General features: G+C 54.8%; 1 protein-coding gene across 3 annotated transcripts in view; it reads right to left on the reverse strand.

Moving 5' to 3' along the window:
* SLC16A2 (solute carrier family 16 member 2) overlaps window positions 1-20,104 on the reverse strand; it is a 41,353-nt gene extending 21,249 nt beyond the window's left edge. Inside the window, exons 1-2 of one of the 3 annotated variants that reach the window (XM_027662402.1) lie at window positions 19,965-20,104; window positions 19,696-19,928 (exon numbers count right to left, since the gene is read on the reverse strand). In XM_027662402.1, the coding sequence (XP_027518203.1) occupies window positions 19,696-19,928; window positions 19,965-20,104 (373 nt within the window). Of the gene's footprint in view, window positions 1-19,695 lie in introns of all 3 variants that reach the window. The other 2 variants (XM_027662401.1, XM_027662400.1) reach the window with 2 other exon arrangements.
* Between the last annotated feature and the right edge of the window lie 237 nt (window positions 20,105-20,341).

The following is a 20,341-nucleotide window of genomic DNA, read 5'->3' on the forward strand; positions in this document are numbered from 1 at the left end:
GCTGTCCCCCAGCTCCCAGCGCCCACCCAGACTCATGGTGCCAAAACCAGGACTCCTTCCTCCTGATTTTTTCCATCTTTCCTTTTTTTTTAATACACAGTTTTTCTCCCCAGCTGTGATGCCCCTCAGACGTCCCCCCTGCAATACAACAAACTCATCCAAAGGGTGGGAGCCCTGAAGTGGGAGGGTGAGGAAAATATGGTGGGGAAACCACCAACTGCCCCCAGTCCCATTTTGGAGAACCTTTCTTCAACAATGGGGGCTAGAACCTGAGTTTCATGATTCCTGGGCTTAGTTTGGAGTGATCTGGGATTTACACTCTCCCAGAATGTAGCAGCCACATCTCCCAGCACAGCAGCTGGAGGCTGGACCAGCAGACCCTGGGACATCCCAGCTGGGACTGGGTGACCAAAGCAGCCCAGATCCTTCCCCTCTGCCCAGCTCCAAGCACAGACAGCAGCACGAGGCCCATTGGGGTGAGCAGGGAGAGCAGGGAGTTCCTGAGTGGTTGCCAGAGGCTACTCCAGGTTGCCCCTCTTCCAACAGGGCAAGAAACACAATATCCACCTTACAAAATGAAAGGGAGAGCAAAGGGTCAGGGTTGTGGTCAGGGGCAGGGTTAGGATTTGGGTCAGGGGCAATATTAGGGTCAGGATTAGGGTTTGAGTTAGGGACTGGGTCAGGGTTTGGGTTAGGGTCAAGGTTAAGGCCAGAGTTTACATATGGGTTTGGGTTAGGGTCAGGCTGAGGATTGGTGTTTGGGTTAGGGTAAGGGTTTGGATTTTAGTTAGGTTCAAGGTCAGGGGCAGAATCAAAATCAGGGTGATAACTGGGGTTTGGGTTAGGGTCTGGGTCACGGTTAGGATTTGGGTTAGAGTTTGGGTTAGGGTCAAGGTCAGTGCCAGGAGGACGGGCTCTCCCCAGTCCAATGCACCCTGGTGGGTTGGAGTTCCCTCCAGGCCCCGTGTGCTGGCTCCTCACCCTGTGATTTTGGGGAACAGTTCCCATTGCTGTCTCCAGGCAGGTCCCAGGGCCAATGGTAATGATTAACCCTGGTGGGACGCTGTGGGTCAGCCGTGGCCCCAGACACGTGCAGGCTGCTGCATGTCCAGAACTGTCAGCCTTTGGAAAAGCCATGACCTGACCAAACTTCACCAGGCTTTGACTATGATTAACCACCTCCAGTCACTGCACAAGGGCACAAAGCCCGGGAACAGCTCAGCACTCACACCCTGCCACAGCCATTGTCCCGTGCCCAGCAGGACCCCCAGAGGCGACCCCCTTTTCCTTCCTCCAGCCCCAAAATGTGTCATCTCCTCTGAATCCCCACCACAGACACTTCATGTAACTCACAGACTTGTTCTGGTAACCAGTTACTGTTGCCACAGACAACTGGGAGGACAGTGCAGCTGGACGACCAGGGTGGTGCAGCTTCAGGAATTTGCCCCAGTGTTTCATCTCCTGTTTGCAGGAGTGGGCAGGGAGGGATGGAAGGGGGCAGGAGGGATGGAAGGAGTCAGGGAGAATGGAAGGGAGTAGAAGGGATGGAAGGGGGCAGGTGCCTGTGAGGACACGAGCACTGGCACCAGGACTGGGCCAGCAGTGCTGGGGAATGTGGTTGTCCAGTGCCAGCCACCATTTCCCAGCCTGTGATTCCAGATGAGTACTGCCACTTTTGGGGGGGACACCTGAGAGTCCCAAAGGGCAGGAGGATGGCTCTGGGAGCACCTCAGGCCTGCCCTGCCAGCCCCCCACGCGTGGCTGCCGTGGCTCTTCCCGCTCAGAGCAGCCTGGCCATGATCGCTGCCAGGACCGGGACCGTGTCTCCGGGCCAGCCCGGGAGCACATGGGGAGGCAGCACCAGGGGCCGGGATGAGGGGGCAAAGCCGACATGCCACAGTCAGGGGTTCACCTCCCATCCAGAGGATCCACATGCATCCCTATGGATGCCTATGCCCAGCGCTGACCCGCCACAGCAGCTGGCAGCACATCTCCTCCTGTGTGCTGATGTTGTACCTGGCACACGGCTGCAGGATGCCAAAAACACTCCAGGGTGAGAGCACTTGGGGCATCCCAACCCCTCGATGCCTCAGAGAGAAGATGGGATGGCTCCTGTCCCCCAAGAGGAGGCAGGGTGGGTTCCCCTCCCGAAACGCAGCTGGTGGCCCAGGGCTGCTCCATCCTTGTGAAATCACCGGGCACTTTCTGTCTCCTCTGCCAACCCCCCTGGGCTGTGTTTGGGAACACTTCTCCTTCTGTGGTGGGACTGGGGTGAGAAAGGATGCTTTTTCCAAGCTGAAAGAGACAGAAAGGTTTCCCTCTCTGCCAAATCTCTCCCGAGCCATCTTCTGTTTCCTATTAACGGCAAGAATAAACCCTCCAGCCCAGGTCCACGTTCCTCCCTCTGCAACTCCCATGGGCGCTTGTCGACATCCCAGTAAAAGAAGGAGAATTAAACCCATGCAACCTGGCTGGCCCTGACCCAGGGACCTGCAGAGTGAGGACTGGCGGCGGGTGTAAAACAACCCCCCTGCTCTGCTCTTACATCTCCCCCACAGAAACTTTTCAACTCCAGTTGCTGGCAGGGGCCAGGCTGATCCCAGCTGAATTCCTTCCACTTACCAGCAAATAAATAGCAGTTAAATGAAGGGAAAGAGAAAAACACCCTTTTTTTCAAAGGGAAAACAAAGAAGTCGGGGAAAATAAATGAAGGAAAATGTTGGGCTGGTCACAGACTCACAAAGATCTTTTTCCCTCGCAGTTGGGTACTTGACAGCCTTCCCTTTCAGCTAATTAAGGGATACTCAGAAAGAAAAATAGTTCCAGCCCTTTGCCAGCCCTGAGCATTAAGGGGAGAGTCACAGCATGTTGGAAAGCAAACCCAGCCCTGGCCACAGCTTCTCCACCCGCCCAGGCACTCAAACCACCATTTTTTAGACAAATAGGTGCTGTTACAGGACATCTATGGTCTTCTCCCAGGCCTGGCAGATTTCAGCACAGACTTTTCTCCAAACTCTCTGGTTGTGGGCATCTCCAACCTTGGAATCATAGAATCATGGAATTTTTTAAGTTGGAAAAGCCCTCTAAGACCATTAAGTCCAACTGCTAACCTAGCACTGCCAAGCCCAGCACTAACACATGTCCCCAAGTGCCATATCTATATGACTTTTAAATCCCTCCAGGGTATATTATTTGTATGTATCTATACCTTCCCACAGACAAGACCTACTCTTCTTGCACTCCAAGTATTTCTCTCAACCAACACCTTCCTTGCTGTAAAATCTCCAAGCACCACTTTGCAACCTGTCCCTCACCGGACAGAGGACACAGTTAATTACCTTTTTTTGCACCTTTTACCTTTTTTTTTGTTTAGGAAGTAGAAGGCAGTGATACACCTTCTGTCCTCTAGCAGGAACAACCCCAGGTTTCAGCACTGCATGTCCTTCCCCTTCCTCTCCTCCACACCTCCCAGTCAGCTCGGCCCTTTCCCATTGTGTGGTGACACCTTCCACATCCCTCCTGGGACTGCTTAATAATTAATTGTCCCTTGTCCCTCCCCCTCAGCACAGAGCACTGCCTGGCTCTGCTCACATTGCACCCCAAGTCTGCAAAGGCACCTCTCCAAAAATCAAACCCCACGGGAGCCCTGCAGGGAGGGATGGCTCCTGTCACCCCCCATGGCTGTGTCACCCTAGCCCTGGGTTGGGGTGTCCTCACCATGACCCGCTGTCCCCTGCTGTCTTTTGAAGGGGGTGGGGACAGAGATGGGGATGGCGCGAAGTGCCAGGGCAGGGTTAGGTTGGATCTCAGGAAAAGGTTCTTCCCTGGAGCAGTGGGCACGGCCCCAAACCTGTCTGAGTTTAAGAAGAGTTTGGACAGTGCTTCTTGGATGGGGATGGGAATGGTGTGGAAAGAGCTAAACCTCCCAAGCATCTGCTAGTCAAGGCTGGGGCATCCTTAGGATGAGTGAGGTTGGAAGAAAGCATCCCTCATGTTTTCCCCAGTGCCAACCACATGCACTACTGGCTCTGCCCCACGTGCAGCATCCTATCCACAAAAAACCCCAGCCCATAACCACCCTGCTCCAAGCTCCAGAGGGAAAAAATGCTGTGGCAACTTTAACCTGAACCCCTTTGCACAAACACCCCGACCCAGAGAGGGTTGGGGTGGCGGTGCCTCCCCTATGGCACCACCCGAATATTACCAAAATATTTCAGATATGTGACTTATTTGCTTACACCCAGAACAGCCCCAGGTTCCCTGAAGACAAAGTCTGCCCAACACCAGACTATACACAGGGCTGGAAATATGAAAGGGAAAATTGTGGTAGCTGCTGCAGGCGCTTTCCGAGGCATCAGGCAGCTTTTAAGTTGTTTTGCCCCCAGGCTTCATTCACAAAGGAGATAACACCTCCCTGCCATGGCCTCTTCCATCTCAGCTCTTCTGCCACACTGATGTCTCCACCAGACAGTCACGGGGCTCAGCCCCAGCCCAAACCCTCTTGCAGCATGAGGGACACAAGGCAAAGACTGACTGCAGTGGTCCATTGGGGAGTCCCCTCCACTGAGAGAATATCTTTAAAAATCAAAATAGATGAAGATAAGCCATTTTTAAGCAGGTTGAGCAGAGTCCTGAGCAGGCACAGAGTCAGGGCAGCATCTGCCCCAGCAGCATCCATGCAGCAAAACAGCTCCATGGTAGAACATTTGGGCTTTTCTCCTCATGGCCATTGGGAAGTTATTTCCCTCTCCAGTGCTGGAGAGCTTCCCCTGGGTCTCCAGCGCAGACAGTAGTGCCTTTGGCTAGTGCTCCTGAAACCTAATGATGGGGAAAAAGATCCCCAAATGACACAAGACTTGCGTATCATCATTAAACCAGACACCCAGAGGCCAAACAGGGGGTAAAACATCCATGTGATTTTAATCTCTTGAAGCTTCCTTACATTAAACACAACATTTGAAAACAACTGGATATCTCAGCAAAGTAGACCAGGCTGTAATTAAGCAAATCTGATCGCTAAAGGAAAGTGAAAAACAGCAATTTCTCATTTAATTCTTTTTTATTCCCCAGCAAGGAACAGGTTCCACCCCTTCGCCAACAGGCTGTCACTTTTGGCTGACCTGCTCTCATTTGAAAGTTTTTCAGACACCGTGTGGCTTCAGCCGCCGCCCCACTGTGCAGGGAAGGGCCAGCCCTGCCCTTTGGTGCTCTGGGAGGGTGGGGAAGAGCCACGGCCGAGGCGTCGGGATTCACTGCGGAGTGATCCCCAGCAGCCCAGGAACCCGGCCCCGGGGAGCCCTCCAGCTCCTGCCGCTGCGGCTTGGCCATCCACACACACGTATGTGCACACAGTGTGCCTGTGGACACACACATATACATATATATTAACAACCCAGCCCCACAGGGTTTATCCCACGCGATGGCTGCGGGCAGAGCCAGGGTTCCCTTGGAGTCACACAGCGTTTCACAGGCCGAGGGGAACCAGGGACAGCCTGGGCCACTCCAAGGCCTCGGTAGCAAAGGGCTCTGAAGGCAGGTGAAACATTAATGTGCTTTTCTGGGGAAATGCCTTTGCTTTTTGCTGCATCAAGGGCTTTGAAGTGGGAATAAACAACAGGACAGGTCAATAAAGGCTTTTGTCAGTTACTGGGTAAGACTTGGTCCTGTGAGTCAGGGTTACGAGCCACGCATCCCACCTCTGTGGCCAGGGAGCCTCCTCTTCCTCCCCAGGGAAATACAGCATTCTGGGGTAGGGGAGGAATCACAACGACCCTATCCCTTCAGGTGCCAGGTGTGGGACAGCTGTAGGGAACACACTCCACAGTTCCCGGGTTTGTTTTCAAGTGCCTGAGCTCCAACTTCTGTAAAGCCTATCCATGCCCAGGGGCAAAGGGAAAAGCAGGTGCCAAGTGGATTCAGCAGTGTAGAGCTGAAGCCTGACAGGATTTTGGGGTAAGGAGGGATGTGAGGGGCCACGGGCAGCCCTGGAATGCAAACCCCCAAGCGTGGGGTGGATCTCTGCTCTCCCCAGGTCCGATCCGTAGAGATGTGCTGGAGGACACCGTGCTACATGACAGCCCTGGGGATGCTGTTTACAGAAGCATCATGAGATTGCTCAGCCTCTGAAAGATCCTGGCACGGAGCAGTCCCTTTCCAAGGGAACTGGTGCACACACATGGCAGTGGCATTATGGACAGGCAGAGCAGGACAGGGGTGCTGGGAGCCAGGTATTTTGGTGGGCACCAGCAAAGAAGGGACGACTGGTGAGATCAGGGTAAATCTGCACCACAGGCTGAGCAAAGACAACCACAGCTCACTGCTGCCCACAGGTCCCTGCCCTGGGAAGGAAGGGTGCCCAAATCCAGGACTTGGGGAAATGGCAGGAAGATGAATTAGGAGACGTTTAGGTTGGATCTCAGGGAAAGGTTCTTCCCCCAGAGGGTGGTTGGGCACTGACCAGACTTCCCAGGGCAGTGGGCACAGCCCCAAGGCTGCCAGAGCTCCAGGAGGGTTTGGACAATGCTCTCAGGGATGGGGGGGGATTGTTGGGGTGTCCTGTGCAGGACCAGGAGTTGAACTCGATGATCCTGATGGGTCCCTTCCAACCTTTCTGTATTCTGTGGTCCCAGCTGCTACATCTGAAGTTGTGGCAAAATGTCAAGCCTTTTCCGCTGGCCAAGGACCAACTCCAAGCTGGAGCTGCCTTGAGACTGGGACAGTAAACACAGCCGTGCTCCCTGCGGGTACCACAGGCAACCTGAGGCTGAAACTGTCCCCAGAAGTACCTCTGCTGTGGCACCGAGCAAGGACAGAAGCACTAGAGAGCTGCAGGCTCGGGATGCAGGTCCCTGTGTGCATCCACCTCTTAGTGTGACCTGGCCACGAAACTTCAGTGTGTCCAGGAGCCAGGAGGGACACAGAGGTGGAAGGAATGGGGCAATGGAGGAGCCAAACCCCCACCAGTCAGGGCTTGGGGGCTCCCGTGCTGCTGCCAGTCCTGGCGGCCACAGGCCAGTCGGGATCACACAGAGTTTGCAGAGCCAGGGAGAGGCTCACTTTTGTCTCCAGTGCTAATGAGACTGATACCAGCTGCTTCTCGTTTAACCAGTCTGACCATCCGGCCGAGCCAAAACTGATTCATTCATAAGAAAATGGAAAAGGAGATCGACTCGTCACCAGCCCTGACTGATGGGGAACCCAGCCAACAACCTGCTGCTTCCATACCAGCCCCGCATCCTGCTTTTTTGGTTCATCATCTTCCCAAATTCAAATGTTCAGTGGAAGCCTGAGCTTTGCCCCGGCACAGTCGGGTTATAAAGTGAGAGTTATCTGCTGCAAAAAGTCTCGGCTCGTGGCCAGGACTGGAATCACCCAGCAGTGCCTGACATTTTGCAATAGCTAATTCCTGCTTCGGAAGCAGAGGAAACATCACAACTCTCAAAGACATCGCTTTCTGTGCTGCTCTGCCTCGCGTCATCTTCCCTGTGGCTTTTGGGGTTGGTTTTTTCTCCTCCTTCCCTCTTCATCCAGCAATAAAAGTCTAAGCAGCCACCTTCACAGAGCAGAAAAAGCCTCCCTGCTGTAAAAACTCCTTTCTGGGGGGATTTTTTTTTAGTGTCATTTTTGTTTATGAGGCCAGTGGGACACAAACCATGGAGGGGGGAGGCTGCAGATGGTGGGGCTGGGAAGCCTGACTGATGCTGTCCCAAGGGAGGGGACAAGCTCTGAACACCAGACAGAGCCTAATCTTATCTCCGGATGTAGATTAGGATGGGTCAGCGGGAGTTAACAGCCAGTCACAGGGGTCAAACCAGGTCCTGAAGCACCTCCTCTCCAGGCTCTTTGGTTCATGCTTTGGTTGACACTGAAGCAGGGCAGAGTTTAACAGCTTTAAAAAAATCTGCTATGATTTCTTAGCTTTGGGCAACACATCTGATTTTATATGAAGCTCCCTTAATAAAGGCCTTCTCCTAAAATGCAGATCCCAAGGGACTTTTAGCTCTCCCAGTTAAAAGTCATCCCTTGTCCCCAGATGACCTGAGTTTTTATCACCCAACCCTGCAGACATCAGGAATGCATGGCAAAACTTCAGATTTTTTCAAGACCCACCCTGGGTCTTGATAATCCCCATTTTCAAGGCAGAAAAGCCCCTGCCAGGCCAGTTTGGGCAGGGAAATGCCCTAAATCCTGATGCTGGGAGCGCTCACCTCATGGCACTCCCCCAGGGTTCCACGAGGACAGTGGAAAACTGGGGCCACGTGAGTCAGAGACAAGCAAACAGTGGATATGAGGGCTGATGCCTCCCTCACTCTCCCACACCACTCCAGCAGGCTGGGAAAGCTGCCGGATATGAACCCAGGGCATGGGGTGAGTGTTTCACACTCGACACCCAGAGCAGAAGATCCTGGTGCAAGGGCTTTAGGGTGCATCCCTGGCTGTCCCTCCCAAGGGCATCCAGACACTCAGCATTAGCCCCGTGCCCTCGTGCAGTGGAGAGAGTGGGACAGGAAAAACCTGTGAGGGATGGAAATCACGTTCCTGAGATGCAAAGGGAAAAGCTGTCCAGAAAGTGGCTGACAACACCTCTGTTGGTCCTTGCCCTTTCCCCTCCCAGAGTGGTTTCTCACAGGCTGTGAACCAGCTTCCCTGCCATCAGGGTGGTCGGCACAGCTTTTGTTTAATGCTGAATTTCCCCATGGGGAGGGGACATGCTGGGTAAGGGCAGGAGGAGCCCCACAAAGACCTCAAACCTACAGCAGCACCGAGGCCCCAGTGAGTTTATTTTGAAAAAAAGGAAAAATAAGAACCCAACACTGCCGATATTCCCTCCTTGGCAACAGCCTATCTCAATACCACTGCTATTATTATCCTCTGGAATTAAGTGATAAAGCTATAATTGCCTTATCTGATGGAGCTGGGCACGACAGTGAGGCAGGAGCTGGCCTCTGCATCCCCCTTGGGTGGATTTATGGGGCTGATGGCATCACCCTGGGCATTTTAAAGCCACTCTGTGCCAAAAGCATCCACCTGCTTGGCAGACAGATGGACAGACAGGACCCCGCAGCAGCACTGGGCTTCTTAACCCCAAAGCTGGGGAATCAGCATCACCCCTGTGTCTGTGCACTGCTCTACTCCCATCCCTGCTGGGTATCCAGGAAGGTTCCAACCAGGAGATGGTCAGCTCTGGCCAGGATGGGAGCACATGGAATAAAAGGGTCAGTTTTGAATCCATTCTGACTGTGGAGAGGTAGGAGCAGATGGTGGAGGGACCAAAGTGGAAACCCACATCACCAGCTGCTCCCCAGCCCTTCCTGCATCCCCAGCCCTTCCCACAATCCCTGCTCCAGCATCCTGGTGAGCAACATGTGACCAGGCAGCTGGCAGAGCCTGCCTGTGGCACTGTGAGAGCAGCCCTGCAGTACCGGATTCGGCACACTCAGCCTCACCAGCGGGGTCGGGGCACTGCTTTTAGAGGAGGTGATCCCAGTTTCCCAGCCAGGCACCTCGCTGTGCTGAGCAAAGCCACATAGGAAGCCCAGTGTAGTATTTCCATCCACATGTCCATCACCTCTAAAAGAGCTCTGGTGGGCTATGGCATCCTCCCCAACACCACCAGCCCTGGTTTAGGCTGGTTTTAAGTTCATTGTCCCTGAAATCCTGATTCTTGCTATTTTTCCAAGCCTTTTAGTATTTGACCTCAGCGCTGCTCCCGACCCCGCGAGCTGTCGGCAGAGCCTTAGGGAAGGAAACTAAAGCCCTCCAAAATCCCCCCCGCGTGACCGTTTCCCAGATATGCCCCAATCCACCCGGCCAGCGAGGAGCGGAGCCGCCCACTCCCCGCACCCGCGGCCCAGAGGCCACGGTGAGGGGCAGCCAGCCCGTGCCCCTCTCCCAGGGCGAGCAGCTCCTGCCGGGAGCAGCCACAAGAAAGACCGATGCAAATCGCATCGTTAGCATTCTTTCCGTTTTAATAACCCAAGGTGTTACCAGCAATACTGTTACTGATTTTTATCTCCGCAGCGCCTTTTAAGAGCTCCAATTTGTTTTTCTTGGAGGTCTCATTTTGTTTTATTAAAGTTGACACTGAAGAGGGGAAAAGGAGACGTTCTGGGCCCAGAACAAAAATATCCCGTTTAAATACCCCGTATTATTTTCTTGGAAGCGCTTCTCCGTTGACTTTAATTAAGCTCTCCCTGGGCTCACGAGCTTGGCGTGCTTGGCTCTCAGGCAGGTTTAATCCCAGGCAAGCTCTCCACACCCCCAGTTCTCCCCACTTCCACAAAACTTAAGGAACAAATTGGGTTTTGCTGAAATACATGGATTAACAGCTGGCCCACCACCAAGAACATCCTGACGTTGCCTTTTCGTCACCGGTCACAGAGTGAGCACGTGGCCCAACTGCCCGCTCGCTTTGCCAGCAGGACCTAAAAACCAGCTTCTCTCTCTTATTTTTTAATTCGTTCCTATTTAATTAATTTTTTATTGCCCTTGCGATGCTGGGGAAGGAATGGGGAGGTCCGTCTTTCGTGCCTGATGATGCCCCAGAGCTATCAGAGGAGGTAGAGTGGCCACAACCTGGCTCTGGTGATCACGGTGCCACTGCTGAGCCTTGTGCAATTGTGCCAGCTGCTACCGTAACACCAATAATTACCCCCCCCCCCCATGGTAGAAGGAAGCTCTTTAGGATGATTGCAAAGTTAAACACTCCAAAAGTTGGGAAATCCCAGGAGGGAGCTTGTCTGGGCATCATCTGGTGCATACCCATTATGTAATTACCGTCAATTTTTAATCACAGATGATTCTTTTCCGTCGGACCCGATTCAGACAGAGCACGGGAGGCACAGCCCTCACCTGAGGAGCTGCCATTAGAATTGACTCCCACCTCGGTGGGCTCCGGCTTGGTTAACTGAGCTGCCACTGCTTTGCTCCGGGTTTGTACAAACCCTCCAGCCAAAACCCCCAGCTCCTTGGCAAGCACCACCATCCCCCCGAGAAGGAAGGATTTGGTCTCCCTTTTACGCACAGGATCTGCGGGTGGACAGATTAAGGCCAAGAGCTTGAAATAAAATCTTTGTTTTGGTGCCTGACATGAGATGGCCAAGAAAAGGGCTTTTGGGGGATGCCGCTGGACAGGGAGACCACGTGCCCTGGGGTCCTTGGCCCAGCTGGTCCCTGGGCTGGGTGATGGGTGGGTGCTTCCTTCACTGCAGGCACTGTGGTAGGGTTGTTTCTCCTCCCCGAGAAGGGCCCTGGTGTTTGCTTGGGGCGAACCCCAACAAGTCAGCCCATGCAGTGAGGCCTGTGCAGCACACGGGGCTTCCCCACCCTGGGACAGGCAGCTGCCGGCCCCGTTCCCTGCTCTGCATGGGGTCATGGAATGGTTTGCCTTGGAAGGACAGGAACATCTTCCCTAGACCAGTTGGGCTATCTCAAACCATGACACCCTGTTCAACCTGGCCTTGGAAAAGAAAGTCAGAAACTGTTACCAAGCTGCTAAACCCAAACCCAAAGCTAAAAAAACCCCAAAGATGGGGAGTAGCAGGGTCTAACCAGCTCGCCTCCTGCAATGTGAGGTTTTGCACGCCAGATTCTCCCAAAACCACACTGCTGGCAGCACTGCCCCCAAAGCACCCTCTCCATCTGGCACTGGGGTGCCTGCACTGGGACAGCAGGACACAGTGCTGGGAGCTCACATTCCAGCAGTGTGGTGCAATGCTCTTCTCTTTGCACGCTGTGGGATGCAGGGACGTAGGTACAGGATATCTCCAGGCAGGAGCTGCCCTCGGGTGTGCAAAGCAAAGGTGCAAAGCTGTGATAGGGCCCAGCTGCCATCATGCCATCACGTCCTCTTGGTGACCCCTCTTGATGATCCCACACGAGTCCAGGAGGTTGTTCAGAGCACCTTGAGTTGCTCCTCACACAGAAGGTGGTATGGCATGTCATGGCATGGCACAGTTGCCAGGTATGCCCAAGATGAGTTCTAGCAAAACAACTTACCAGAGACACAGGGCTGTGACCTGGCAGCCATTCCTGAGGGCTTTCCCTGTGCTTCACCCAGCTCTGGCTCTCCAGGGATGTGCTGAGGGCAGGGGAAGCTCTTGCATCAGGTAATGTTTTAGGGATCCAAAAATAAAAAGGCAAGGGGGAAAAAAACCTGAAAACGTGCTGATGGAATGCAGGGCTGTGGCAACCCTCCCTGGCTGCAATCCTGCCCCCGGCGTGTATCCGCCGGAGCTGTGGGCAGAGCTGCGGGCAGGGCACCGCGGGCAGGGCACAGCGGGCAGGGCACAGCGGGCAGGCAGAGCTGCGAGCAGGGCACAGCGGGCAGGGCACAGCGGGCAGGCAGAGCTGTGGGCAGAGCTGCGAGCAGGGCACAGTGGGCAGGCAGAGCTGCGGGCAGAGCTGCGAGCAGGGCACAGTGGGCAGGCAGAGCTGCGGGCAGAGCTGCGGGCAGAGCTGCGGGCAGGGCACCGCGGGCACGCAGAGCTGCAGGCAGCGCTGCAGGTAGAGTTGTGGGCAGAGCTGCGGGCAGGGCACCGCGGCAGCCCCGCGGCTCCGCCGGCCCCGGCACTGGCAGGACCTGTTGTACGAGGTGCCTGGGAGAGATTGGAATGGCTCGCGCCTGCGAGCGTGTTGCAGCAATTCCCAGCACACGTCATGTGGGTTTTGCAACCGCCCCAACTGTCTGTGGATCCACGGAAAGAGCCCGGAGAGCACCGAGCTCTGCGGTGCCCGCGGCGGGCACGGGCATCGCCCGGTGTGAGAGCCGGGTATGGGTCCCGGCAGTGCCCAGCCCGGCACACACCACTCCACCAGGTCTTTTTCCTCAGGGGAAAATGCCAAAAGGCAGCATCTCCTTCCCTGGCAAGAGGGAATAATCAATCCTTCGAGGAAGGGAAAACCCAACAAATCCCTGCTGCAATGGGTGCAGCAGCACATTTGTACACGTGTTGTATCAGTGTACAGGAGGTGCCCAGTCCTCTTGTTGCCCATTGCCTTGGTGATGCCATGGATGCACACGCTCATGGCTGTGGAAAGCTGGGGAAAAGTGATCCCTCAAGGGAAACTGCTGGCTGCAAGATGTGGGTGCCTGGCCATTGCCCCAGTTGTGAAATACTGGCATCCTCCACCGTGCTCTGACCAGCTCACAGGAAACCCCTGAGGGGTCATCATTCCAAAAAAAGTGAGTGGGACAGACTGAGGTATTTGGTGATGTGCCAGAAAATTCCATATGGCACCTGGACACCAGCCAAAAGTGGGCAAAATCCCAGTGTGGTTGGACTTGACAATCTTAGAGGTCTTTTCCAACCTACTCCACGATTACTGAGGCAGAGTGGAGCCTCCTTTCTTTCCAATGTGGGGCCACAGCCCTGGGAGCCCACACTGGGGGCGATGGGTGACAGGGAGTCCCCGTGGCACCGCCCCAGTGCTGCCAAGGTCCCCAACAGTGGTGCTGTCCCCACACTGCTGGCACTACCACATGGTCTGCCCAAGGGCCTGAGGAGTGACTGGGATAAAACAGCCAAAGGCTTCCCTGGCCTTGTATCAAGATGGTGCCAACTGATCCAAATCCCACCAGGTGCAGTGGTGACCAGGGCCACCATCCCACCAGGATTAGCTCCCTGTTAGCACGGCAGGAGCCGGGCTGGTTGGTTACCACCCCTGTCCCCAGTGGGAATTTCCCCCTGCACACCATGGGATACAAAATCAGCCTTGAGATGATGGAAACCCAGGTAATTCCTCCTTCCCCAAACAGCCCTAGAAACCCCGCAGGGAATTCGGCGTCCCTGGCTCCACATCCACCAACCCTGATGGTCCCCATCACACCACAGGATTTTTTGGAAGGCTGGTATATGGCAAGATTGGGTGATGGATGGTGCTGCCCCACGAGCAGGATGAGCCCTGTGAGCAGACACATGTGAGCAGGGAGGGAGGGAGGGAGAGGAGCTGTCCCCAGGACACGGTGGTGACAACAACACATGAGCGATGCACCGCCGGCCCAACGGCACTGCCAGCGAGGGCAGCGGTGCCTTCCGGCTGCGGGGTTTCACCCAACCTGCTGGATTAGCTTTGTTTTAAGGTGTTGGATGTGAACTATCACAGCTGATGGTCGGCTTCCAGCTGCTAAGGCTTCTTAAGGAAATTAAAGGGCGACTTGTCAAACTTCTGGCTTTTTCCACAAAACAGGAGATTAAAGTGTTCCTTTGCTGCTGCCAACCACCCCCCCCCCAGCCTCATGGCATTGCATCACATCACACCCCATCTCACCTCACACCTCCACATCCATCCCAGTCCCACACCCTGCAGCATCATCCCTTTTGCCCTCCAATCCCTCCTCCTCCTCCTCCCAACCTAGTTTCAGTGATGGAGCTTCAATCTGGTGCCTTTAAAATTTAACCTATGATCCACACCCATGAAGGTGGAGGTGCTTTTGTTTGTTTAGTTGCAACTAAAAGGACCAAAACCCCAAAAACTCCAAACCAACTGCAAAACTTCACTTCTTCATATACCACAGCGAGGTCCTGGGAGCTGCCACCGCTTGAGGACAACAACCACCAGGAAATACAACTGAGACTGGGGCATCTCCTTGGCTGGCTGGTGGAGGATGCTTAAAAATAAACTAAACCCCACTAAAATGGCAAGTGTGCTGGCTGAGAGGGCCCCTGCAGTCTTGAAAAACAGGAACCTCCCTTAGAAACAGCACTCCAGCCTCCTAATAACCTTAATCGCTCCTGACAGCCCCAAGAACCAGGTTTAACAACATGACTGGGCTTTGTTTGCTTTTCAGGCTGCTTTATCTCACACGGCACCTTGCAATCAGCTCAGGCAACAAAAACCCAGTTCCTCTAAAATTCACCCCTGTTTCCCTGTGGTCACAAGCTCCAGCTCCCAAAACAGAGGGAGCTGAGCTGAGGAAGAGCCTGGTGCTGGCACACTGGCATCCCACCATGGGAAACTCGCAGTAAAGCTGGGAAAGCTCCATGGTGCCCTTTGTGCTCCCCAGTTAGCAGGGCTGGGTAATAAAAACATAATTTTTATCTCTTTTTGCTGGATTTACATCCCCATCTGGGCTATGTAAATATTGTTCATGTCAGTGCATCCCTCCGTGGGATTAGGAGAAGAGTTGGAAACCCGGATGGACATGGGAGAGCCTCCAGGAATGCTGAGGTCCACAGCACCCTCAGTCAATGCATCTGTGAAACAGGGCCAGCACAGTTCCCTTGCAATTAATAAAAGTTCCAAATCCTGCAGATTTAGGTAAGAAGGTGACAACTACAGTGTTACCCTCAGGAGATGGGAGCCTCCCAAGCACCAGCACTGGGGCAATGACTCCCATGACAACTTCTTTGGGATCATTTCCAAGAATTAGCTCTTGCAATCAAATTCATCATGACCAGCATGTTGAGGGAAGGGATTCTCCCCCTCTGCTCTGGTGAGACCCCCTTCCCTGTTGAGTGCTGAATCCAGCTCTGGGACCACCAATGTAAGAAGGACATGGAGCTGCTGGAGCGAGTCCAGAGCAGGCCACAAAGATTCTCAGGGGCTGGAGCACCTCTTGCTCTGAAGACAGGCTGGGAGAGCTGGGGAGCAGGGAGACCTTAGAGCCCACTGGAGAAGGACTTTGGACAAGGGTCTGGAGTGACAGGGCTGGGGGGAGTGGATTCAGACTGCCAGAGGGCAGGGTTAGATGAGATACTGGGAAGGAATTCTTCCCTGTGAGGGTGGGGAGGCCCTGGCACAGGTTGCCCAGAGAAGCTGTGGTTGCCTCATCCCTGGAAGTGTCCAAGGCCAGGTTGGAGGGGCTTGGAGTAACCTGGGCTAGTGGGAGGTGTCCCCGCCCATGGCAGGGGGGTGAAACTGGAACTGGATGGTCTTCAAGGTCCCTTCAAACCCAAACCATTCTGTGATTTACCCTCATCTTGGGGTTTCTCTTCTCAGCTCCTCCAGCTTCAGCCATGCACATCCACCCTGGGATTCTTCTTCAGCCCAGAGAGGAGCCCATGGCTTCTCCTTCCTATATTTCATAAGACTGTTAGCACTGAAATGCTTTATTTTCTCCAAGAAACAAACTCACCAGTTCTTACCAAGCCTCCATTACAAACACTGGAGTAAAAATAGCCTTTTCCAGCTATGCTCACCTGTCCTAAGGATGTGAAATCAGTGCTTACAAAGAAACTCCCCACCAAAACAGATGGGAATTCAGGAATAAAGGTGACATCAGCCATGCCTTGGCCTCAAGATATGATAAGTCAAGGGCTATGGGCCATGCACCAGTCCAGTTTTCCTAGCATAGAGAGCTGCAGCAGCCTCATATCAGGAATTGGACTAAAGGGGGGAAGCTGCTCCCCAACTTCCTGCAGGGAACACATGGATGGACTCAGAGGAGCTGCAGCCAAAACAGACCAGCTCCTCAGGCCACCACTCCAAGTGCTTGCAGTTCCATTTCCAGGAATCAAAACATTAAATATTAAGCAAAGAGAGTTAATCTATACCTGGGGTATTGACACAAAGCGGAGGAGGGGAGAAGAAAAAGATAAACAGACTTTTTTAAAAAAAAAAAAAAAATCTGTCTGCCCTTGCAGGTTGTCCCGCTGGGGCCTGCCAGGCCTCGAGCATGGCTCCAAGGATGCTTTTGGGGGAATAAGGTGTACCAAGAAGTGTCACCCTCTCAGCTCTCCCCAGGAAGCCAGAGATCTGTTGGGACCCTCATGTGGCTCAGGTGCAAGTAGCACCTCCCTGGCTGAGGGCAAAGCCCTGGCCAGAGACAAGGTCACCCTGTGCTCACCTCTCCCAAGGCTGGGAAAGCATCAAAGTAGCGGCAGAGCAGACATTGATTTAAGAAGGTCAATGCCCAGTTAATGCTTACCAGGACTGTTCTGCCACTCAGATGGGCTTTTGGGGCTGGGAAAGACGAGCATGCTGGGATGGCTCATCTGTGCCTTGGCTCCTTGTCAGCCTGCACCTCGTGGGACCAGCACCGGGATGGCCTTGCCCCATGGATCCCTCAGCACCAGAATGAGCCTCGTACAACCAGAGGGAAATGCCACCATTCATCTCCCAGCAAACACTCTCCAGCATCACTCAACACCTCTCCAGCAAAGCAGAATGAGATTTTTTTTTTCCTGGTTGAGTGCTTACATGTATATTATTTTTTTATTCTAGTCACAGCATTCCTCCGCTCCCCTGAAAGAAAACAAACCCGAAAGCACAGAGTGTGCCTTGCAAAGGTCCCGCTCCGGTGTCCCACGGGGAAGGGGCACGCGGTGGTCGCAGCAGCCCGCCCGCCCCAGCCCGCCACTGCTTGTTGATATAGGCAGCACAGTATATTTCTTTAAAGAACCCAGCCTATGCATTCGATGCATTGCTGCGAGAGGGTTTGTTTTCAAAGCCTGACCCCAGACCTGAACTCCACAGATCCTGCGTTTCTCAAGATCAAACGCGAGAAAACGTGACCAATGCAAACAAGAAATAAACCTTGATAATTATAGCCGGGGCGGCTATTGTTTAGTGCAGACTAGCACCCGCTTTAGCATAAACATAACCCTATTTTTAAAGGGATGCCTGAACAGCTGACAGCATTACTCCCCATTTTGCCTCCAAATCCCCTCTTTGATACAAACCCACCTCCCTGAGACCAGAGAGGAGAGTTAAGATCAGACACAAAAGGCTAAGCCATGCCCACGGCCATAATGGATGCCTGTGTGGGAGCAGGGAGTTGATCCTCATCCCTACAACCTGCTCCCAGCTGGCAGAGGATGAGGGGCACCCTGGGGTCCGGCTGTTGCCTGCAGCTGGCAGGATCAGACTGACAGAGGAAAAACAGACAGCACCGGTCTTTTCAGGAAGGCCATATCACTTAGCGCTTGGAAAGGAGCTACAATATTTTCCTGATTATGTTTGCACGCAAACGAGCGCCGCGGGGAAATTATGCAATGCTGAGCGGGGAGGGGTGGGAGTGAGGGAGGAAGGGCTGGAGGGGGGCCCCGTGCTGCACCCCGCTGCCCTCAGCCCCAGCCCGTGCAGCTGCAGCCCCGGAGGTGCCACAGATGGGCTCCATCACTGCCGGAGCCCCCGCACCACCACCCCCCGCACGGAGGCAGAACAGGCAGGGGTTATTAACGGTCTCTTCATTAAGCACCCAGACCAAAATGCATATATTCATCACCCAAGCAATTTAATTACCGAGTCCAGGCTCACCTTGCACACCCACATGCCTTTCTTTTTCGAGGCCTCTGTGCGGTCATAGCCTTAAATAAATAGGTGGCAGGAGCAAGAGGCAGATGCTGACTCTTACAGCCTCTGTCTTGGGCACAGAGCCTTTGAACCACCAGAACTCGCAGTATTTAATTTCTTTTGTTACTGCTTGTACCTTTAGAGCTCTGCCTTAGGCTTTCTAGATACGATCACAGGGAGGAGGAAACAGCCAGCTACACGATGAGCTTTCTGGGCATCACACGCGTGCACACACACACTCACAGCCCATCAATCACCCTAATTATAACCGGCCACAGCTCTCAGCACACCCCGTTACTGCCCGTTATTACACGCTCACAGCGTTTCTCTGGTAACAGTATCACAGAGTTAATTTGTGATCTGTAAATGTGGTGTATCTTGTAATGAATTTCATCCCGGCGCGCTCACCGTGCGCTCACCAGTCATGCGTCGGCCAAGGGAGGGAGCGCAGGCAACACTGATCCCCAAAATAAGGCTTTAAGATTCTCACACACCCCTGACACTCCTCTCTCTGCAATACACGCCTGGTTTGGTTTCTGGCTGCTGCCCACATCCCATCTGGAGTCAGGACAGTACCACAAGCAGGCTCCCTCAACATCAAGTGCTTGTCTCCGCCCGGCAGATAAAAGCGAGGTGGGCCATGGGTGTCCATGGCAGGGGTGGATGTGATCTTTTGGGGAGGACAGCAGGACCTGGGACAAGGCTGGGCCTCCTGACACTGGTGTCCGGCTGGGACCAGCACCCCAGTAGGCTGGTGTCCCTCTGCCAAGTCTACTTCAACAGGGGGGTCTTGGCAGCAAGAAACTTCCTCTTCTCCATGTTAACACTACCCAGTCGGCATCCTGGCCAAGCTTGAAGGTCCTACCAAAACACACAATTGGATGCAGTCGGTGGATCTTGCTTTTAAGGGATATTAAGTGCTGGAGACCCCGCGCTGCCCTCGGTGTGACCACGCAGGCAGTGCTGCCAGCCCTGCCCTCCGCCGGTTTCCCACTGAATGGATTCGCTTGGAGGAAGCATGTCGGCGAGGCAGATGCTCTTCTGCAGCCACCCACGGCCAATAAGGCAGACAGACATAAAGCTTGAAACCCCATAAAATATAGCAATAATAATGAAAACTAGAGGGGGTGGCTCACACCCAGCAGCTGATTCACCAGCTCTGCTGTCCTTACCCCAAGACACCCCGGCAGGACAGGCTAAGGGTGTGCTTTTCACCGAATTACTTTTAATTGAGTACATCGGAGCTTAGAAACACATGATGCTGCCAGAGATAAATATAGCCACGGCTACGAGGATAGAGGGGGCAGGGAGTAATCGCAGTTCAACACAGCCGAGAAGGAGCTTCCAGCTCTGGGAGGCAGCGCCGGCCGCGCCGCTGCACCTTCCCCGCACCTTCCCCGCCCCGCTCGGGCACCCCCGGCCCGCCCTGCCCGGCCCAGGGAAGGGGCCATGGAGCCATACCTGTTTTAAACTCCAGCGCCGGGTCCTTCTCCCCCTCGCCCAGGTCGCTCTGCAGCATCATGTAGAGGATCCCGAAGGAGTTGTTGATGCCGAAGATGGAGCCGTTGCACCAGGCGGCGGCGAAGACCACCACCCAGCCGAAGCCGCCTTCGCGGGGCTGGAAGGGCGCGGCGGCCCCGCTCGGCCACCGCTCAGTCCCAGTCCCAGTTCCAGTCCCAATCTCAGCCTCAGTCCCAGTCCCAGTCCCAGTCCCAGTCTCAGCCTCAGTCTCAGTCTCAGTGCCGGCCCCGGCCCCGGCCCCAGGCTCGCTCTCTCCCGCCGCCGCCGGCACCTTCTCGTCGCGTTGCGCCATCGCGGCCCCGCTCCGGCCGCCGCCCGCCGCCCGACTGCCCCGCAGCCGGTCCCACATGCCCGCCGCCCCCCCCGGCCGGCCCCCCCGCCCGCCCCCTCCTGCCGCAGCCTCACTCCCCGCCTCCCCTCCGCCGCCTCCATCCTCCTCCTCCTCCTCCTCCATCGTGCCTCTCGGCTCCCGCGTCCCTACCTGCGGCGGGGGCCGCCCGCCCCCCTGCGCCCCCCTCCCAGCCCCCCGCGGGGTTCACAGGCGGCCCCGGGCCCGGCCGCGGCCCCGCATCGCCCGCCGAGCCGC

This window comes from Corapipo altera, unplaced genomic scaffold (assembly GCF_003945725.1).
Source record: "Corapipo altera isolate COAL_440 unplaced genomic scaffold, ASM394572v1 326, whole genome shotgun sequence".
Taxonomy (NCBI): Eukaryota; Metazoa; Chordata; class Aves; order Passeriformes; family Pipridae; genus Corapipo; species Corapipo altera.